Consider the following 17,354-nt stretch of genomic DNA (forward strand, 5'->3'; position numbering starts at 1 on the left):
ATCCAGAAATTATGGCTTTTCGTTTTGTTGTGCCAACCCAAGATTTCAAATGTCCGCATCTGGTCACTCCAATGAAAAAACCTTTGGAAACGCCACTGTAGAGATACCTTGACTTTTAATTTGCGCGCGCGTGTGTGTGTGTGTGTGGGGGGGGGGGGGGGGAGTAGGGGGAGGGGGTTGGAGATTAGCCGAGCTCTACGCCGCCGCCACCGTGACGTAGTGCGTCCAAGGCGTGTCATCGCAAAACCGCCACTGACCGCACGAGGGCGCGCTTCGCCCATGTCTGCCAGCCCGTTCTCACGTTTCACCTGCCGCGTCATGAATAAACGTGGGCGTTCTAAATTCCGTGTTCGTCGCCTCCCAGTCGTGTGATGGATGGCTTGCTCGGTTGACGCCAGAAAGAAGAAACACTCACCATCTTGACTTGTTTTTATTTCCCTTTTTTTACCGTTTCCATTTCGGGCTTTACAGTCAGATATTTTCCCTTGTTTTAGTTATGTACATTAATAAAAATAAATGTTTCTCTCCGAGGTTCTACATTCGACATACAAGTAACAATTGTGTCCCTCATATAAAGTGCGTTTTTTTCATCCTGATGCTGTTTAATTGCACACACGCACTCAATGAAGGCCATACATGGTCCAAATACTAGCTCTGACATGGTTTATTGTCTTCTTTTTTTTCTTGATTGATCCTGTATCTGGGACTTCCTGAATTGCCCGATCGGCTCAGCTCGGCTCTTGCCCTGGTGCCCTGAACCTCAATGTTTGGAAAGCCTTGTGTGAATGCAAAGAACTCTGGAATGGGAGTAAATGAGGATGAAATGTGGGTGACATTCAGTGCGTAAATTGAAAAAAAAAAAGGCGCTCAAGCAGAGCAAGCGATGGATGGCACCGAGGTCGATTCCCTTCTTTTTTTTTTTCGTCTGACAGACACATACAAATCAAAATAGGATATCAGTAAGGTGAAAAATATGGCCCTTTTTTCCTGACACATCATTTGTTCCACAATCAAAAAGGAAAAAAAAATTCCCAACGTGAACAGGCACAGCAGTCAACATGTCCCCAAAGTCGTGCCCTGAACAAACATTACAAAAATAGACATTTCTGTACAGCATTGCATAAGAAAAATAACACACTTATAGTCGTTTAGATCAGAAAGCCAACTCCTTAACCCGTAGTGTGTGCGCACGTGTTTATATTTGGTAATGGGGATACTTCATTCCAATCGGCTCTGTGAGTACACACACACAGTGAGCGGTCGCTCCATTCCTACTCCCGCAAATACTCGATGGAGTAGTTTCATCTTCATAGATGACAGAGATTCACGCTACGCCCAGCAAATGAGATGTTATGTGACGTGCGATGTGTTTGTGCATGTGATGAAAGTGCGAGTGCGTTTTGACACTATTTTTGGGCGGGGGCTTTTAAATTTTTTTTTTTGTTTTGTTTTTTTTTAGCTAATGCAACATTTCATTCGTCACTGTGGTTTCAAGCTATCCTGAACAATCATGATTAGGACAGATGGCCACGGGCAACAGTGCCTCATGTGCAAACTACAATTGGCTTTTTTTAAGACTCATTCAATTTCAAAGACAGATTTTTATGTCCGTGCACGAACTGAGAGAAGTTTTATGTGTGATCTCACACAAAACTGGACCTCACGGCGAGCTGCGGTGTGTCCACTCGTTCGTGTAAAGTTGAGCTCAATCACAAAAGGGACAGGAAACAAAGCGTTTGATTTCGGAAGTGAAATACAGTCATGAGTTGAAAGCACATTTCTCCGCTGAAAGGGGACGGTGAACATTTCGAATGTCATGTGTAGCGAAATCCATGTCTACTTGCAGCCTTGGTGGGCCAAGCTAAATTTTCATTGTTAGCGATTTGTTGCTTTACTGTTGTATATGTTAGTTGCTCCATGTACAGCACTTTGTATGCAGCCATGGCTGTTTAAAAGTGCTCAAGAAATACAGTTGAGTTGAAAATTGCTGAAGGTCCGGCCGGGCCAGTTTTGCTCTCTCGAGGATGAAAAAATATGAATAGCCTGCGACTCATGTATTGAAGCCAAAAGCTCCGGATTTTCACTCACGGTGTCAACAGCGCATCAACTCCTAAATTCGCTTTCTCCGGACTTCTAACATTTGATGTTCCGTCCCGTTTATTGTCAATCCAGTGAAAAATTCAAGTATTGCACGGTTGTCCCGCAGAGCCTGCAGCCGTATTTGTACGAAATCAAGTTTATCGTTACGAATTGTACGCGCCTCCCTCTTCTTCGTTCTCTGACTAATTATTGCAAATATTACAGAAGAGCCAAAAGAAGACACTGGAGAAGTGGCCACGAAAGATGTTCGTAAGTTAAAACGTATTCATGTTGTACTTTTGCGGTCGATTTTGGTTGAAAGGATTCTCTGTCGTCACACAAAACAACCTGCGTGCCCCCCCAACCTCCTTCTCCAGGTCTTAAGCTCATCCTCAAGCCCTCCCTTCCTTCCCTTTTAGGACCACATTTCAACCTGCCCGCCCACGTTAATGTCTTCTGTCTGTAAAACACTCAACACGCAACAACATTGGAAAAAGACACATCCTTCTGGGGCTCTGTGAAAGCCGATACCAGCCCAAAGTCACGGCTAATCCGTGAACTCAGTAAAGTGATCCGATCTTGAGACATGCTGAGGGAACTCTTGCCAGATGCTGACTGGCCACGCCGCTGTCCTCGGTGCTGAATGCCATGTCAGTCAACATGCTTCCCTCGCCCAGGAACCGACGCGTTGACGTCAGACGGATGCGATCTTTCGTTTCCTTTGGGTTGTCCGGTTGTTGCTTTTACAGGAAAAGGTCCAAATGTGCTTGAAAGATGGAACTTAATGACGCTATCAGATCATTCCACACTCATGGCCTCGTCCGCGAGACAGGCTTGCTTGAAAAATACCGTATTGGCCCAAATATAAGACGGCCCTGATTATAAGACGATTCCCTCTTTTTCAAGACTCCAGTTTGAAAAAAGACTTTTTGAACGCCAAATTAATTTTTATACAGAAAATAATTGCAGTACATCTGATGCAAATGATTCTAACAATATATTTGAGACAATAAGCATGTTATTTTGCCTCATTCAAATCTTAATATCTGAACATTTAAATATGTAAACTGAAGTGCAATCACATTCGTAAGTGAATGCCTTCCGGCATTTGGAATGTAAATGACATCATAACTTCTCCTCAGCTGCCGTTTAACGTGGCCGATCTTTGACCCACTTTTCTCCATTTTCTGTTATCTCTATTATTATTTTCTTCTCTCTTCTTACCGCTATTTTTATTTTTATTCTTCATGACAAGGGTTCACTTTGGCCTGGGGAGTCAAGTTCAGTATTCGCTTCAATGATATCTGGCGCCATCTAGCGTTGTGAATGGGTATAATGTCTAGACCCCGAATATAAGACGACCCCGTCTTATTTTAATGCAAAACCACCCAAAAAACTCCAAAGTATATTCGGGCCAATTCGGTAAAAGGACCTTCCTGCACTGCCGCCATTCATCTAATTGTATACCCCCCCCCCCCCACACCGATCTTCAAAGAGATGCTACTCCTGAGAAGCGCCCGGGGGGCCTCGAAGAGGGTTTGACTGCGTGCTCCCGCCACATGGTTACAGCTCCCGCCATGCCCCCCACCCCCCTTCCAACCACCAAGGTCCTACCTGCCCAGGCTACACGTCACTGGAGGCCCGTGGTCTGAGCGAGAGGTTGGACGGGACGCAGCCGCAGCAGGCCATCCACAGCGACTTTTGGATGTCCGGGTTTCGAAAGGCGTAAATGACGGGGTTGATGACGGAGCAGCAGGTGGCGGGCAGCGCCGCGGCGTACGTGTACACGGCCGGGTAGCTGGAATCGGCCACGATGGAGTACATGGCAAACGGCAGCCAGCACGTGCCAAAGGCACACAAGATGGCCGACAGCGTGGAGACGCCCTTGGTGGTGGAGATGGCCACGAACTGATGCTGCACGGCGATCTGCTGCGCGTGGCGGAAGGCGATCTTGCAGATCTGCAGGTAGAGCTGCGTCATGAGGCCGAAGACCAGCAGGAAGGCCACGGCGAGTGCCACGGCGTTGCTTTTGGTGACCGGCCTGCAGATGCTGCACGCCGACTCGTCTCTGAGGCAGTTCCAGCCCAGTGCCGGCAGCAGGCCCATGGTCACGCACGACAGCCAGATGAAGAGCACCATCACGTAGGTGAAGGTCAACGTCCGCTCGGTGTGGTAAGTCAGCGCGTTGTACAGCGACAGGTAGCGGTCCACCGTGATGGCCAGGATGTTGAGGATGGACGCCGAGAAGGCCGAGAGCAGCAGTCCCGCCGACAGGAGGCCGAGCAGCTCCGGCGAGCCGTCGGCCAGGTAGGTGAAGACGAAGTTGAGGATGAGACCCAGGCCGGCCAGGAGATCGGCCGTCGCCAGCGAGCCGATCAGGATGAACGTGGGCGCTCTCAGCGCGGGCGTGTAGAAAAGCACGGCGATGACCAGCGCGTTCTCGCAGGAGATGAGCGTCCCCGCCACGCACAGCACCACGTCCCACGAGCTCACCTGCGGGACGGCCGGCCGCGGCCCGGGGCCCATCCGCACCGCCGGCTCAGAAGAGTTGAAGGGCTCCTCCGCGAGACCCCACGACCACGATGAGGAGGACGTGGATGAGTCCGGCGGGGAGGAAGAGTTGAGGTTGCTCATGGCCGCCGCCGCCGCCGCCAGCGACAGGGTCACGGCTGGAGGGAGAAGCCGAAAGGAAGGATGGAAGCTCGTATGGCGGACGCCAAAAACACGTCGGGCTCGGCGCGTGGAGGAAAAAGCCCAAAAACGACGCGAGGAATGCAGAGGGGAGGCTGACGACGGGACCGTGCCATCCCCATCCTCTCATTCAGTCAGTCGTGCATTCACTCATTCACAAAAACAAAACAAAAAAAAAAAAAGCAGCGCACGTAAATCATTCTTCATGCAGTGGAACACACGCGGCGAATCAACATACCGACAAAGGCATCCGTCGGACGGCTTCTATTCCTCATCCTGAGGAATAAGTCCCGGGCATTATCAACAATTGCTATTTTTAGAGCGCCTCTAAAATTGGTGCATGACGTTCTGGGGCAGGCACGATTCTCGAGCTGCGCATATGGGCAATTTATAGAACCGCTTCTACAGCATCGTTGTCTGATGATGATGATGATGATGATGATGATGCAGTCTGGGAAAAAAAAAACAATCCTGCTAATTTTAGCTCAGCGAGCCGCAAACTATCCCGAGCTCCATTCACAAAAAGAAAAGGCATTGAAAAAAAACAGAAAAACGGCTCCCAGCTCACCCCCCCGCCCCTCCCTCAAACCGCTCCTCCCCCTCCGTGTGATTCTGGGAAGGTCACCACGGCCGACAAAGACCCCCCCCCCCACCAACCCATGTCGGTTGCGCGGTGCACATCACTGCGGTAAAAAAAAAAAAAAAGAAGAAATCCCCCCCCTAAAAAAGTAAAATATTCTTCCAGACTTGCCACCCCCCACCCAAGCATTGGGCTTCATGCAGCGGCAACAACAAGCGTGATATTGATAACGAAAGGAAAAAAAAAATCACCTGTCATTCAGCTGCAGCAGTGCGTGAGCGGGAGTACGAGTGGATGGGGGGGGGGGGAGGCGCACGTCACAGCTGAGGGTGGAGGGGGGGGCGGAGAAAATGACCTGCTCACTGTTTGGTTGTCGTTCCCTGCAGGGACGCAGACTTGTTGTCCCCCCCCCCCACCCCCCGCCCCCTCCTCTTCTTCCTCCTCCTCTTTTATTTCTTCTTCTTCCGCTCCCTCTTTCTCTAAGCAGTTCGCATCACGCTGGCATGGTTAGTCGGCTGCCGTCTTCACGTCGCATACGCGTCCTCCCTCCTCCACACGCGTGACGTCACCCAAGTCTCCTCCTGAGCCGCCGGCGTCATCTTGAATCATACCAGGTGCCATGAAAAGAGAGAGAGTTTGCGTGCGCGCTCCTTAGGACTCATTTGTCCCGACTGGTGTGGTTGGGGCACCATCTTGATGATGATGATGATGATGATGATGATGGTGGGACTATTCAGGGTATGCACCACATGCGCTGCGATGTCACAGGACATCGCAGAGGTTACTGGGAAATTCCTGATCCTAGAAATGTAGCCGTGACAAACCTTTGCATCATCAGGACGACGATGACCTTTCCGAAAGGTCGCCCGCGCGGGAGTTTTTGCAGCGCTCTCCACGTAGCCCAACTTCAATGCCATCAATTGCTTGATGTTGCCCAAGTCAAACGCTGGAACATTTTCAGTCGCCAAATCAGTCAAGTGCACGATTTGTTTAAGAAAAAAAAAAAAAAAAAAAGGAGTTTTGAACCATGAATGCCAACATGGGCTGTGATTAACACAAAACAAAAGCACTTTAAAAACATATTGTTCTTTAGCCATTTTGGAAACATCATCTTTGTCTTTCTTTCTTTACTTTCAAGTGTTTTGTTAAATGTTGTGTACGTTCTTTGAGTAAATTTGCAACGCTTTGTTTTCTCAGCTTTTTGGTTGTCTTTGTCAATGCTTTTCGGCGTCGCGTCTGCTCGTGTGAAGCGACCTTGTGTTGCCTTGTGCTGAAAAGATGCCTTGGCATCACATTGTGGAGTTTGTGGTCATTGTTTCATTTGCATTTGCCGACGCTTTTCGGGAGTGAGAATCTGTTCTCAACTGAGCTTTTGAAAGAAATTGCTCTTGGGAGATTTGGTGAAAAACATTTCAATGATGGCTGATGAACGGCTGATGACTTGAGCATGACGCTGATTGCCATTTGCATCGACCATCCATTTTCGAATCCGCTTATCCTGACCAGGGTCACGTGCTTACTGGAGCCTATTCCAGCCATCTTCGGGAAGTAGGCGGAGGACCGGTTGCCAGCCAATCGCAGGGCACACATAGGCGAACAACCATTTGTGCTCACAATCACACTTAAGGACAATTTTGAGTGTTCAATTAACCTGCCATGCATGTTTTTGGACTGTGGGAGGAAACCGGAGTACCCGGAGAAAACCCACGTGGGCACGGAGAGAACATACAAACTCCACACAGGAATACCGGAGCCGGAATCGAACCCTTAATCTCTACAATGTGAGGCTAACGTGTTAACCCTCTTCGACCGTGCCGCCCATTTGCATCAACGTTTTAGGAAAATCATAAGAAAGTCTCGGTAGGACACATCAACTACGCCGCACAGTGCAAAATGTTAAGTGACGAAGAATCCCCACGGCGGACAAAGGCAGAGGGTTTCCCTTGAACCCGTGACCGCTGGGCTTCCCTGCACATTTGTCTTGCACTTGCCATGCAGGCAGTCACGTGACAAAGGGGCTTCGTTTGGCAGTTTTACGACCACCTACTGGCCCCACTATGGCGTTTCCCATGCGTGCTCCTCATGCATGTTCATCAGCTCCACTAGTTGCTGTACGTACAGTTGTAGTAGCTGTGCGCAGCTGCCAGACTGCCGGGGGGTTGTGGGGTCCAAATGTTTTGATTTCCTTATTCTTTTTTTTTCCAGTTGTACTTCACCCCCCAAAAAGCCAGATAATGACACCGGGACGCTCGCTTTGTCTGTCAAAGTTGTACCCCGGCAAAGAGAATGTGCTGCGTCACTGCTCTGATTTTCTGACACTTGCAGCAGTGACTCATCCCTCGCTCCCCGAGCATCATTTAGTGCCACAAACACCAAAGCTCTCTCAGGGGCCCCCCGCCGGATCACGGTCCAGACGTTTGCAGGAACGTGGCGACCGCAGCGAGTCGTATTTGGGATTGATGAAAGGTCTCTAGAAAAGGGCAAGAGGAAGGCGCTGTCGTGGATGCTCAAAAGGAAAACTGCTGGCCTCCTCAAAAGTCAACTTTAATCAGGCTGTCATCGGCGCCCGTCCGCCCTTCTTTCCTGAAACTGAAAGTCCTCAGGATCAGTGCTGCAGTCTTGTCACGAAAGCGCATCACACTCTCACTGGTCCCCCTCGATTTTGTCCTCGTTTTAATTTGGACTGTCACCCGTCATGTTGCCGAATGCCACTAGGGGGCACTATGATTTACTGCGATGCATCTAACCATTGTCCTTTTTTTTCCCCCTTTGACCTTTTTATTAATTTGTCTCCGTAACACGGGATTTAAGAGGGCTTTTTTCCCCCCCTCATGTCCGTATCGCGGACTTTTGAGGGTTCTAAGTCATGAGTCCAAAGAAAAGCGCGTCCGCGCTTCCCATGACCTGCTGTCATTTTATGGTGAGACAAGCAAGAGCGAATGTGAATGCGTGTCTTATCTTGAGACGCGGCTGCTGGAATTCCCTACCGAGAGCTCCTCCGACGCTTTGTCAGCAGTGAGTTAAGTGTGCAATTCGTATGTCTTGCGTCTTATCCCTTTGTTGACAAAATGAGGTCACCTGCTGTTACTTTCTTGACTCCAAGAGGCAACAAAAAGGACGAAAGGAGCGCCATCCCACAATGTACAGGAAGTCAAATGCGGAGAGTAAGTAGAGACGGCAGCTTTGGAGCCGCGACCGTGGACTCGTTTCGTGTCTGCCTTGATGGCTGCTTTCCATGTCACATGACCTGACCAGCAGTTGTTGCCATGGAGGCGAGTCAAGGCCTCCGTTTGGGACAAGACTCGATGGTGATATATTGCAGTAAGACGACGCAGACAGAAGCTTGGATTCCGTCCTCTTCCATTTCTGGAAGTGACCAAGCGAGGTCCCGTGTCGAGATCCGCTGCCCTACTGCGCACGCAAGTGGACAACCAGTCCTTTGCGGTCCATCGTTTGGGAATCTTCCGGAAGCCTTTTTTGTGTTTAAATTGCTTCGAAACACAACGGCTGTTGTTCGTAAAAACCTCGCTCTCACCTTTTTTTGTTCCTTCAATCTCGTGTTGTCACGGTAACCGATTCAATGCTGACCAGTCCGGCACACAGCAGCCTCTTTGTCCCCCCCGCCCCCCTCTCCTCCCTCCTCTGCCTTGCACGTGTGCCGATGTTGCGTTATTGTTTTGGACTTGTCCTCGCGGATTCCATCAAGTGCTGACGTGCAGCCTGGCTGGCACTTGTGGATCAACTTAAGCGCTGCAAGCAGATGACTCAAAAATGCAGCTCATCCGGCCGCCTCACGGCGATATTTATAGCTTGAATAGATGACACGAGAGTGGGCGTCTTCCTTCCCCCCTCCTAGTTTTCAGCATTTCCACGGATTCACTCTGACACGATCGACACACCGACCGTTGCGAAATAAATGCAAATCTACCGAGCAGACTGTCCTCTGCCTCACGAGCGTTCACGGCAATTATCCCGTCCCCTCTGATCAAAAGGGAAAAACATGTGACTTCTTTTAATAATTGATCCGTCACTTTCGCTGTGTTGGTGCCCTTTTCAAACTTCTCCACGCTGAGCGGAGTGACGTACGGCGCCACTAGGTGGCAGCACACGGGGGCCACATCACAAATGAGTTCTGTTGCTACACCCCTTCATCTTCTCATCTTTCACCAAAATGCCAATTAGCTAATTGATGAGCCCTCGTTGCCTGTGGCCTACGAACGACCTTTCAAAATGTACGTGCAAAGGTCACTCCTCCGACTTCAACTGGTGCTTAGCTCCTTATTTACATCATACGCGCTTGCTAGCTATTAGCGTGTTGGTATGTAGCGTGCTTTAAAAATATCCCCTCCAAAGGAAATGTCGAAATCTCTTTGGGGTTGGTTTTGTTTCCCTGTGAGTTGATCGTTATTGCTGTGTTTTTACTTGTGTCCTCCAGGTGGCGTGCCTGCCAGAAGAAAGGAGGAGCTAGGCAGGTTGTGATCAGCCTCCAACGCCAGGACATAAGGTAAAAGTTTCCGAGCACACTGTCATTTTGAACGACTCCTTGTTCAGTACTTTTTCCTTTGCTTGTAGTCCTTGTTCCTTCATCATAATCATGTGAAGCCAAATCGCTTTTTTTTTTTTTTTTTTGGTGGTGATTTTTCGCTAGTAGCTTAGTTTTCTGACGCAAATAAATTACATTTTGGTCGACCCGGTGGCAAAGGTCAGAGCAAGCCTGGCCTAAATGCGACATCACAAGCACGGAACTACATTTTGACACCTAAATTCTTTGTCATTTGTTTTGATTGAAGTTTTTCACAGCAGTTGGTTTTGTTTTTTTTAATGGATCACGAGGCTGTACAATTTCTAGTCCATATTTGTCCAATCAAATTTCAGCTTCTACGTCTTGTGATGTCAATTCAATCTCCCCCGGCCTTCACGCTCAGTTGCGCTAGCCTATGGAACTTGAACCACACACGCATAGACAAATATGTGCATTTGGAATAACAGGAGCATCAATCTACTTGCAGATGTTCTTCAAGCTTTTACCTTTAATGTTCTTGAAGATCATTTTCTTCCGAGTCTCCTGACTTTATCCTTTCCTTTCACCGCTCCGTGTTTAGTGCGGTACGCATACCACGTCACCAAACATCCCAGTGACTACTTGTCATGATTTAAATAATAATAAATTTTGACATCACCTGTAATGCTCCTTCGAGGACGCACCTTGGTTGAACACTTCCCTAGAGTCAAATTATTGTCAATTTTTTCACGGTGCACCATTAAAAAAAAAAAAAAGTAAAAATAATTCTGTTGATCCACAATCCAAAATAAATGTCAAATTTTCATTTATTTATATAATATTACATTTCTCGTATGCAATCTATTTCTGTGACCACTGTGAGTTTTTCCTTCATTAAAATAGGGCTACCGATAATCTTGTCCACGTGTGCATTGCGCTGGTCAACACATTTATATGATTTTGATTTATTCTTTAAATCAGAGATACAATTAATCTTTCAACAATAATAATATAATAACAAAATATACAACACGTAATAGAGTAAAATATTCGGTATTATTTATGAATGAGGGGTTATGTACAGTACAATGCCGTTATTGTGATACTGGTGCTATTAGGAGATGTATACAGTCGGGCGAATCCCAACTGGAAGGCCCACGTACCAAACGCATGGTCCAAGGAGCTCAGCACCCCTAAACCTCTGATCCAAAAATTACCCCTAATGGAATCCGAATAACCATGACAGTTCATTGTATTCGTTAGCAGTGTATACATCTGCAAAGGACTACGGTTGTTATTCTCGCTAGCTCTGCACCAAAAGGAGGACACCTTGGAATGCTGTGAAAATCATCACCTCCTCCCGCTGCTTACGTCATCTTTTTGTTGTTAAGGGCAACCACGGGATGGAGTAGAATGGAGGAACGCTGTCACCTGAGCACAGTAGGTGTATGTTTGTATGCGTGTGCATAACGTGTGTGTCCTCGCGCGAGTGAGTAGTATCTTGCAATTTCACGAGTTGACTGTATGCCGAATGGAGGCGAACACAACAGCCACATAATTAACTCTCACACGTGTTGCAAATGCTGATGTTCAAAAGTCTGCCTAATATCTTGAAGGAATGCGTGTGACAAATTTAGTCTTCGCGAGCAGCCAGAAAAGCGAGTGAAGATGCACGGCGGGGCCTAGTAAGTGCTGTTCTGCTTTGACACGCAAGAGTGCTGAGCTCCATTGACCAAATTGAAGAAGCGTGGCACTCTTGACGTAGACCAAGGGATGTCCAACTCATTTTTGGGGGCGACCTTGTTGTTACAGTTTCCCTCAGAGGGCCGTTAAGACTGCGAAAGCATATAAATGTTTCATGGTCTCGTAGAATTTTAAATGCACACAACAAATTGACGGACCAGAAGCGTGATAGTTTGTTGAAATTACCGTAAATAAAATCCCGACGTCATTGATGACATGTTCACATTTCGGTACAGATTTGGCAAGGATCATGGAAGTTGACGCGATTGTTTGTTTGCGGGCCACATAAAATGATGTGGTGGGCCGGATATGGCCCCCAGGCCTTGAGTTTGACACCCTACCATAGAGGTATTTCTTTTAACCACGAGAGGGAGCCCCGGCGCGCTGAGGACGTGCAGAGCGAGCCGCCAACTTGAACCGAGAGTCCCGGGACACCTTTTGTATTATGTTGCGGTAACTCGTGTCGATTTCGTGACCAGTTTTGACACGGATCGGTTTGCTGCTAACATCAGACATGTAGTTATGATACCATACTTGTAATAATCTCATAATTGGGGTTTTCATAGAATATTAAATCTTAACCAATGGTCTAGTGCCGTTTTAATTTCATATAAGAGCGATCAGCAATAAAGCGACAAGAACGAATTTGACTTTATATGAAATATTGTTTTGTTTTTCTTGTCATCACGGATGTGAAATTGAGCAGGGGTGTCAAACTCGGGAGATGTCAAGTGGGCCGGACCATTAAAATTATATTAAGACCATACTATGCTATAAATAACCAAAATATGTCCTTCCTTTGTTTTGGTCTGAAGAAGCAGAAGAACATAAGGAAAATTCTGACATTTAATGAACATACAGTATCTTTTCCAAAACATGTCATGAAACACCTTAGATTTCCTGAGACAAATGTGCAATTTCCTTTTATCATTCACATATATGCATTGCAACTGATCCCACTGATTGTACAAAGGTACAAAACTTTAACAAGTCGTTGGTATTGAAAAATATAGTCATGCACTTTAAGATTAAACGAGATTTATAAAGAAAGGAATTTTTAAAGCACTTACACATGTGCATTTGAAATCAAATTTGAATTCCTGCCTGCACCTTCCAAACTCAGGAGAGTGCTATTAAATGTGTAAAGAATAAAGTATTCACATGTCCTTGATAGCGTCTGTCTCAGTGACTGCTGTTGTCTTCTACTGTACTCTGATCAAAGCAAGGTTCCCCCTAGTGGATAATCCACAAATTGCACCGTATAAAAACTATTCATTCCGTTTCTTTTATGCATTTTTTCACTTTTAAATGGTCCTGCGGGCCTGATCGAACCTCCTTGGGGGGGGGGGCGGGTTCCGGCCCGCGTGCCATATGTTTGCCACCAATGGATTAGAGCAATAATGCTTTGGAAACACACATTTCAGTGAAGGTCAGCACTGAAATACATGCGGATCTTCCACAGCGGGTTCATATTTTCATCTCTCAACTTCGAAAAGAACTCAGCCATGAACCTCACCTCACCGCATGCACGTCACCGCGAGCAGTTCATAATAATTGCTCACCGCACAATCCTTCCCGTTTCATTTGCATCTGATCGCTGTGCTGCGCGGGTGCGCGTGCGCTCTCAACAGTTTAACCTCGGAACCGCAACTACCGAGGCTTTCTGATCTGTCTCTCACTCCTTCCTCCTCCGCCCTGCCGCCTCGCTGTACTGTCTGTAGAGCCACTCCGTTCGTCCCTCTCTCCCCTCCCGCCTGCCTTCTCTCTGCCTTCCTGATCCGACTCATTTCTGGCACCGCGAGCAACCGCCGCGGCTGCGAAGCCGAGCGCCAGCGCAGGAGGAGGAGGAGGAGGAGGAGGAGGAGGAGCTGCTGGTGGTGGTGTTGGTGGTGGAGGAGGAGAGGGCCGGCCCGGCGGCGAGAACTCGGAACCGGCCAAGGAGCGCTCGCGCGCGCGGCAGGCCGGCGGGAAGGTAAGCCGGCCGACTGCGTCCGCTGTTCCGCGGTGTGTTGTCGAAGTGGAAGGATCCCGTTCGACGGACGGTGGCGGTTCCGAAGCGGCGGGCGGGCGGCCGGGCTTGATTCCGCCACTTTAACCGAGCCCGCTTGCCTTCGAATGTGCAGGGCGGGATGGGGGATCGAACGCGCGCGCGGACCTGCCGCGCTACATCGCAACGAGCGTCATTTTTCTCCCATCTTTGACCATCGTCATCATCACCATCATTGTCATTACCGCCGCGCATGTCGCCATCCCAAAGGACCGTTCTGTAGATCAACAAAGGAGGAACTTGCTGTACAAAAAAAGGTTTGTGTGTGTCTTTGTATGCGTGTGTGCGTGTGCGCATGTGTGTGTGTGTGTGAGCGAGACAGGGAGAGAGAGAGAGAAAGTAAAAGTGAGATGCTTGATTTGATCACCTCTTCTGCAGTCGGTGAGGGATCGAGCTTGACCGAGCGGACCCCATCCGGCGCCATGGCTTCCAAACTGAACCCCAACGTCCTGTACGTGGCCGAGCCGAGCGAGTCGGCCCAGGCGGACGCCGAGAGGACGCCTCTTGTAAGTTGAGATTTGGATTTCAAGGAGAAAACTCAACGATTGCTTCCTCAAGAAGCGAGAAATTATTGTAACACTTAATTTTGAATGACGCTCGCAAAGAGGTAGTCGCTGTGTTTCCAGTTTGGCTGGCGGTTAATTTTTCAAGTCTGTGCATGTAGAGTAAATATTCGAGACAGTTTTCTATGATGCATGATGAAGGTTGAAATTGGCCTCCCGTAGCTCTACAAAAATGTTCTTCAAGCCTAATGGGAGACCACAGCGTGATATAATTCTTGAACTTTTATTTTCCCCAAGTAAAGCAGAACAAATGTTCATTTTCTGGCATTTGACTGCAGAATAAAACGACAACAGTGTTATAGTTAAATACTAAGAACATGACATCGCATCGGCATATGATGTAACAAATGAAAGGTGCCAATCGGGCTAATAACATGGTGCAGATGCTTTAGCCGAACTTGAAAACCGCAAATGAAATGTTGTTCGTGCCGGGCTCAGACGTAGCGTGTGGCAGCCAGAGCCAAAATGGCAGCGCGTCATCTGCACTTTCTTGTGGTTACGCAGGCCGGGGACGCGGGAGACGAGTCGTCCGACAGCGACGGCGAGCAAGAGGAGACGTCGCACAAGCTTATCCGCAAAGTTTCCACCTCGGGCCAGATCCGGGCCAAGGTAGGCGCGTTTTGCATTGGCGATGCTTCCAAGTCATTCTTTTGCCACGGGAGGACGTTCGACTCGCTCCGTTGTCTGACGTGTGGCCAGGTTTCCTCCGGTTTTTACTCTCACGGCAAGGTTTTGAGTGTAAAGCAGGACCCTATCGTTAAATAAGAGAAGCGCCGTTCCATCGGCAACACTCGGCCCAGCTCGGTGTCATTGTGAAATCCAGATCATTATATAGCGCCGCTATCAAGCGTTTTGACTGTAAATCATATTCAGATCTGCGCTATGGACTTCCGCTGCCCTGTTGCCATGGCGATAGCCTCTCATAATAACGACCGCGTCCAACGGGCGGACTGGATAACTTTCGGGGACGGACGGTGAGGCTGTACGTGCTGGAAAAATGAAAAAATGCGAACCTTTGGCATGAAGTAAAGTTGGTGACCCAACGGCAAAAGAGGCTTAGATACGCAGGGGCGGAGCTACGGGGGATCCAGGGGGGGGCAAGACCACCCCTTGTCATTCTGCGGAGGGGAACATTTTGATATCTGTGATTTTTCTCCCATTTTCACATGGATGCAGTGACCTTTTGACCCCTTGATACGCTGCCTCAAGTTATTATTAAGTTATTATTTTTTAATAACTAGGTTTAAAGAATCAATTGTTCTGAATGCTAACGGTAAATAATCTGTAAATTCTCGGTCAATCAAAATCATTATTTTCTCACCAGAGTAAACAAACAACATGGCAGAGAAGTCATTGTTTATCATACCATCCACATTCGCGGTTTCATGACAAAATAAATGCGCACATATACCAATCTTGCGCATGCACTCATAATAATAATAATAATAATAATAATAATAATAATAATTAAAATGCATCTTTTAGGATAGCAAATAGGACTAGCAAATTTCCGGTTATGCCCCCACAGATACACCTCGGTGATGTCACGTAAGCTCCATGAAGAGAGTCGCCATGTTTTGTTCGCGTTTCCTGCTCGGATGTGCGTCATACGCGTTGGTGATGTCACGTAAGCTCCATGAAGAGAGTCGCCATGTTTTGTTCGCGTTTCCTGCTCGGATGTGCGTCATACGCGTTGGTGATGTCACACAAACTCCGTGAAGGCAGTCGCCATGTTTTGTTTGCGTTTTCCCGTGAGGACGCGTGTCATAGCGCGTCCTCGACCTCTTCCGCTGTGCCTCGTTATGTCGGCCGCCTGTTAGCTTACTCGTTAGTGTGCGCCACTTGTTGAGGATGTGCTAATTCCTCAACGCATCCTCGCGTCTGTCGGATTAACGGGCCCGCCTCACGCAACTAGTTGCGAAGCTCCTCACCGATGCGATCTTACCCCCCGCTCGATTGTTCATTTCATCGGCTGAATCCTTTTTACACCGGGCAGGCCCCGCCCATCAGCGGCATAGACTCTTGGCACCGTATGTCAGGTCGTCACCGCGCTCACCTTGACGTGACCTTGAAGGCTCGCGCAGCCTCCTTGACGTTTAAGATGGCTGAGTTTGATTCACACTTCTCGTGTCCAACGAAATCGTGCCTCGTTCTCTTCCCCCTTTGCTCCACAAAATTTGGCTTACGTTACATAAGGTTTCACATTCTTTTGTTTTATCAGTTCTCATGTAGCGTAGGTGTGCCTCGGGCCTTTATTCGCGTGCCCCACACTTGTAAACCGGCATGTCCCTTAATGATGGTGACACATGATAATTACGATATCCCTTAAGCGGGCACGCTGTTTCGTTTTCCGCTGCCCTTCACCTACTTCAAACAAATGATTGGCACGGTATGAAAAGCATCGACGCAGCTATTAGCATGACTCAAAGTTTTCCGACGGCTGGAGCTACCCGAGGTTGAGGTACGCGAATGGAGTCAGTTCCAAAGACGCCGCAGACGTGCGCGTCGGAGCATTTTGGCTTCGGGCCAGATGAATGCGGAGATTCTGCTGGCAACAATGAGCTGGCATGTCGCATTTGTACCAAGACCAATCGCGACACGACAAAGGCCAAAGTCAATTTGAAACGCAACCGTGACCACTCAATTTTTACAGCTGGTCACCAAAGAAAAAAAAAAAACCACAGGTCACAGAGGGCTGTTCGTTTCTCAACAGCTTGCAATTGTAATGCTCCGGATCAATGAATTATACTACCAGTGGTGAGAAAAAACAAAGAGCAAAAACAATATTATCGTCAAATGTGTTTTTGGGAAAATTAATCCCCCATGCAAAAAAAACACAACAAACGAGCAAAAAAAAATAAAACCCCCTCGCCAGGCCTCCATAGCTTCCTCTCCTGGATGATTTCCCGCTTGCCTCTTGCGCCCTTTCTCCACTCTGCCCTCCTTCAGCTGAGGAACGACTCATCTTCATCTATTTGGTTTCGTTCTTTGCCCTCCGAGCGACACAGTTGTATAATTGCCTGGCGTCCGGCGGAGCTCAGAAGTGTCACACTGAACCGCTCTGAAATCTTAGTTGAAATAAAGTCCACTTTCCAGGAGCCATTAAGAATAACTGCTGTTATCGGCCATTTTTTTTTTGGGGGGGGGGGG

The 17,354-nt window shown here is 48.1% G+C and overlaps 2 protein-coding genes across 4 annotated transcripts in view; one reads left to right on the forward strand and one right to left on the reverse strand.

Annotated features, from left to right (window-relative positions):
* Positions 1-3,664: 3,664 nt before the first annotated feature.
* On the reverse strand, positions 3,665-5,372 carry gpr185b (G protein-coupled receptor 185 b). Its single transcript, XM_052066057.1, has 2 exons — positions 5,009-5,372; positions 3,665-4,748 (listed from the first exon to the last, which is right to left on the reverse strand). Exons 1-2 carry the CDS (start codon positions 5,043-5,045, stop codon positions 3,703-3,705), a joined length of 1,083 nt encoding a protein of 360 aa, XP_051922017.1. The 5' UTR covers positions 5,046-5,372; the 3' UTR covers positions 3,665-3,702.
* An 8,289-nt stretch (positions 5,373-13,661) lies between these two features.
* si:dkey-172j4.3 (diacylglycerol kinase eta) overlaps positions 13,662-17,354 on the forward strand; it is a 31,076-nt gene continuing 27,383 nt past the window's right edge. Inside the window, exons 1-3 of one of the 3 annotated variants that reach the window (XM_052065830.1) lie at positions 13,662-13,898; positions 14,020-14,147; positions 14,709-14,813. In XM_052065830.1, coding sequence (XP_051921790.1) covers positions 14,064-14,147; positions 14,709-14,813 — 189 coding nt within the window. In that variant the 5' untranslated portion in view covers positions 13,662-13,898; positions 14,020-14,063. The remainder of the gene's footprint in view (positions 13,899-14,019; positions 14,148-14,708; positions 14,814-17,354) is intronic. The other 2 variants (XM_052065855.1, XM_052065848.1) reach the window with 2 other exon arrangements.

This window comes from Hippocampus zosterae, chromosome 1 (genome assembly GCF_025434085.1).
Source record: "Hippocampus zosterae strain Florida chromosome 1, ASM2543408v3, whole genome shotgun sequence".
Classification (NCBI taxonomy): domain Eukaryota; kingdom Metazoa; phylum Chordata; class Actinopteri; order Syngnathiformes; family Syngnathidae; genus Hippocampus; species Hippocampus zosterae.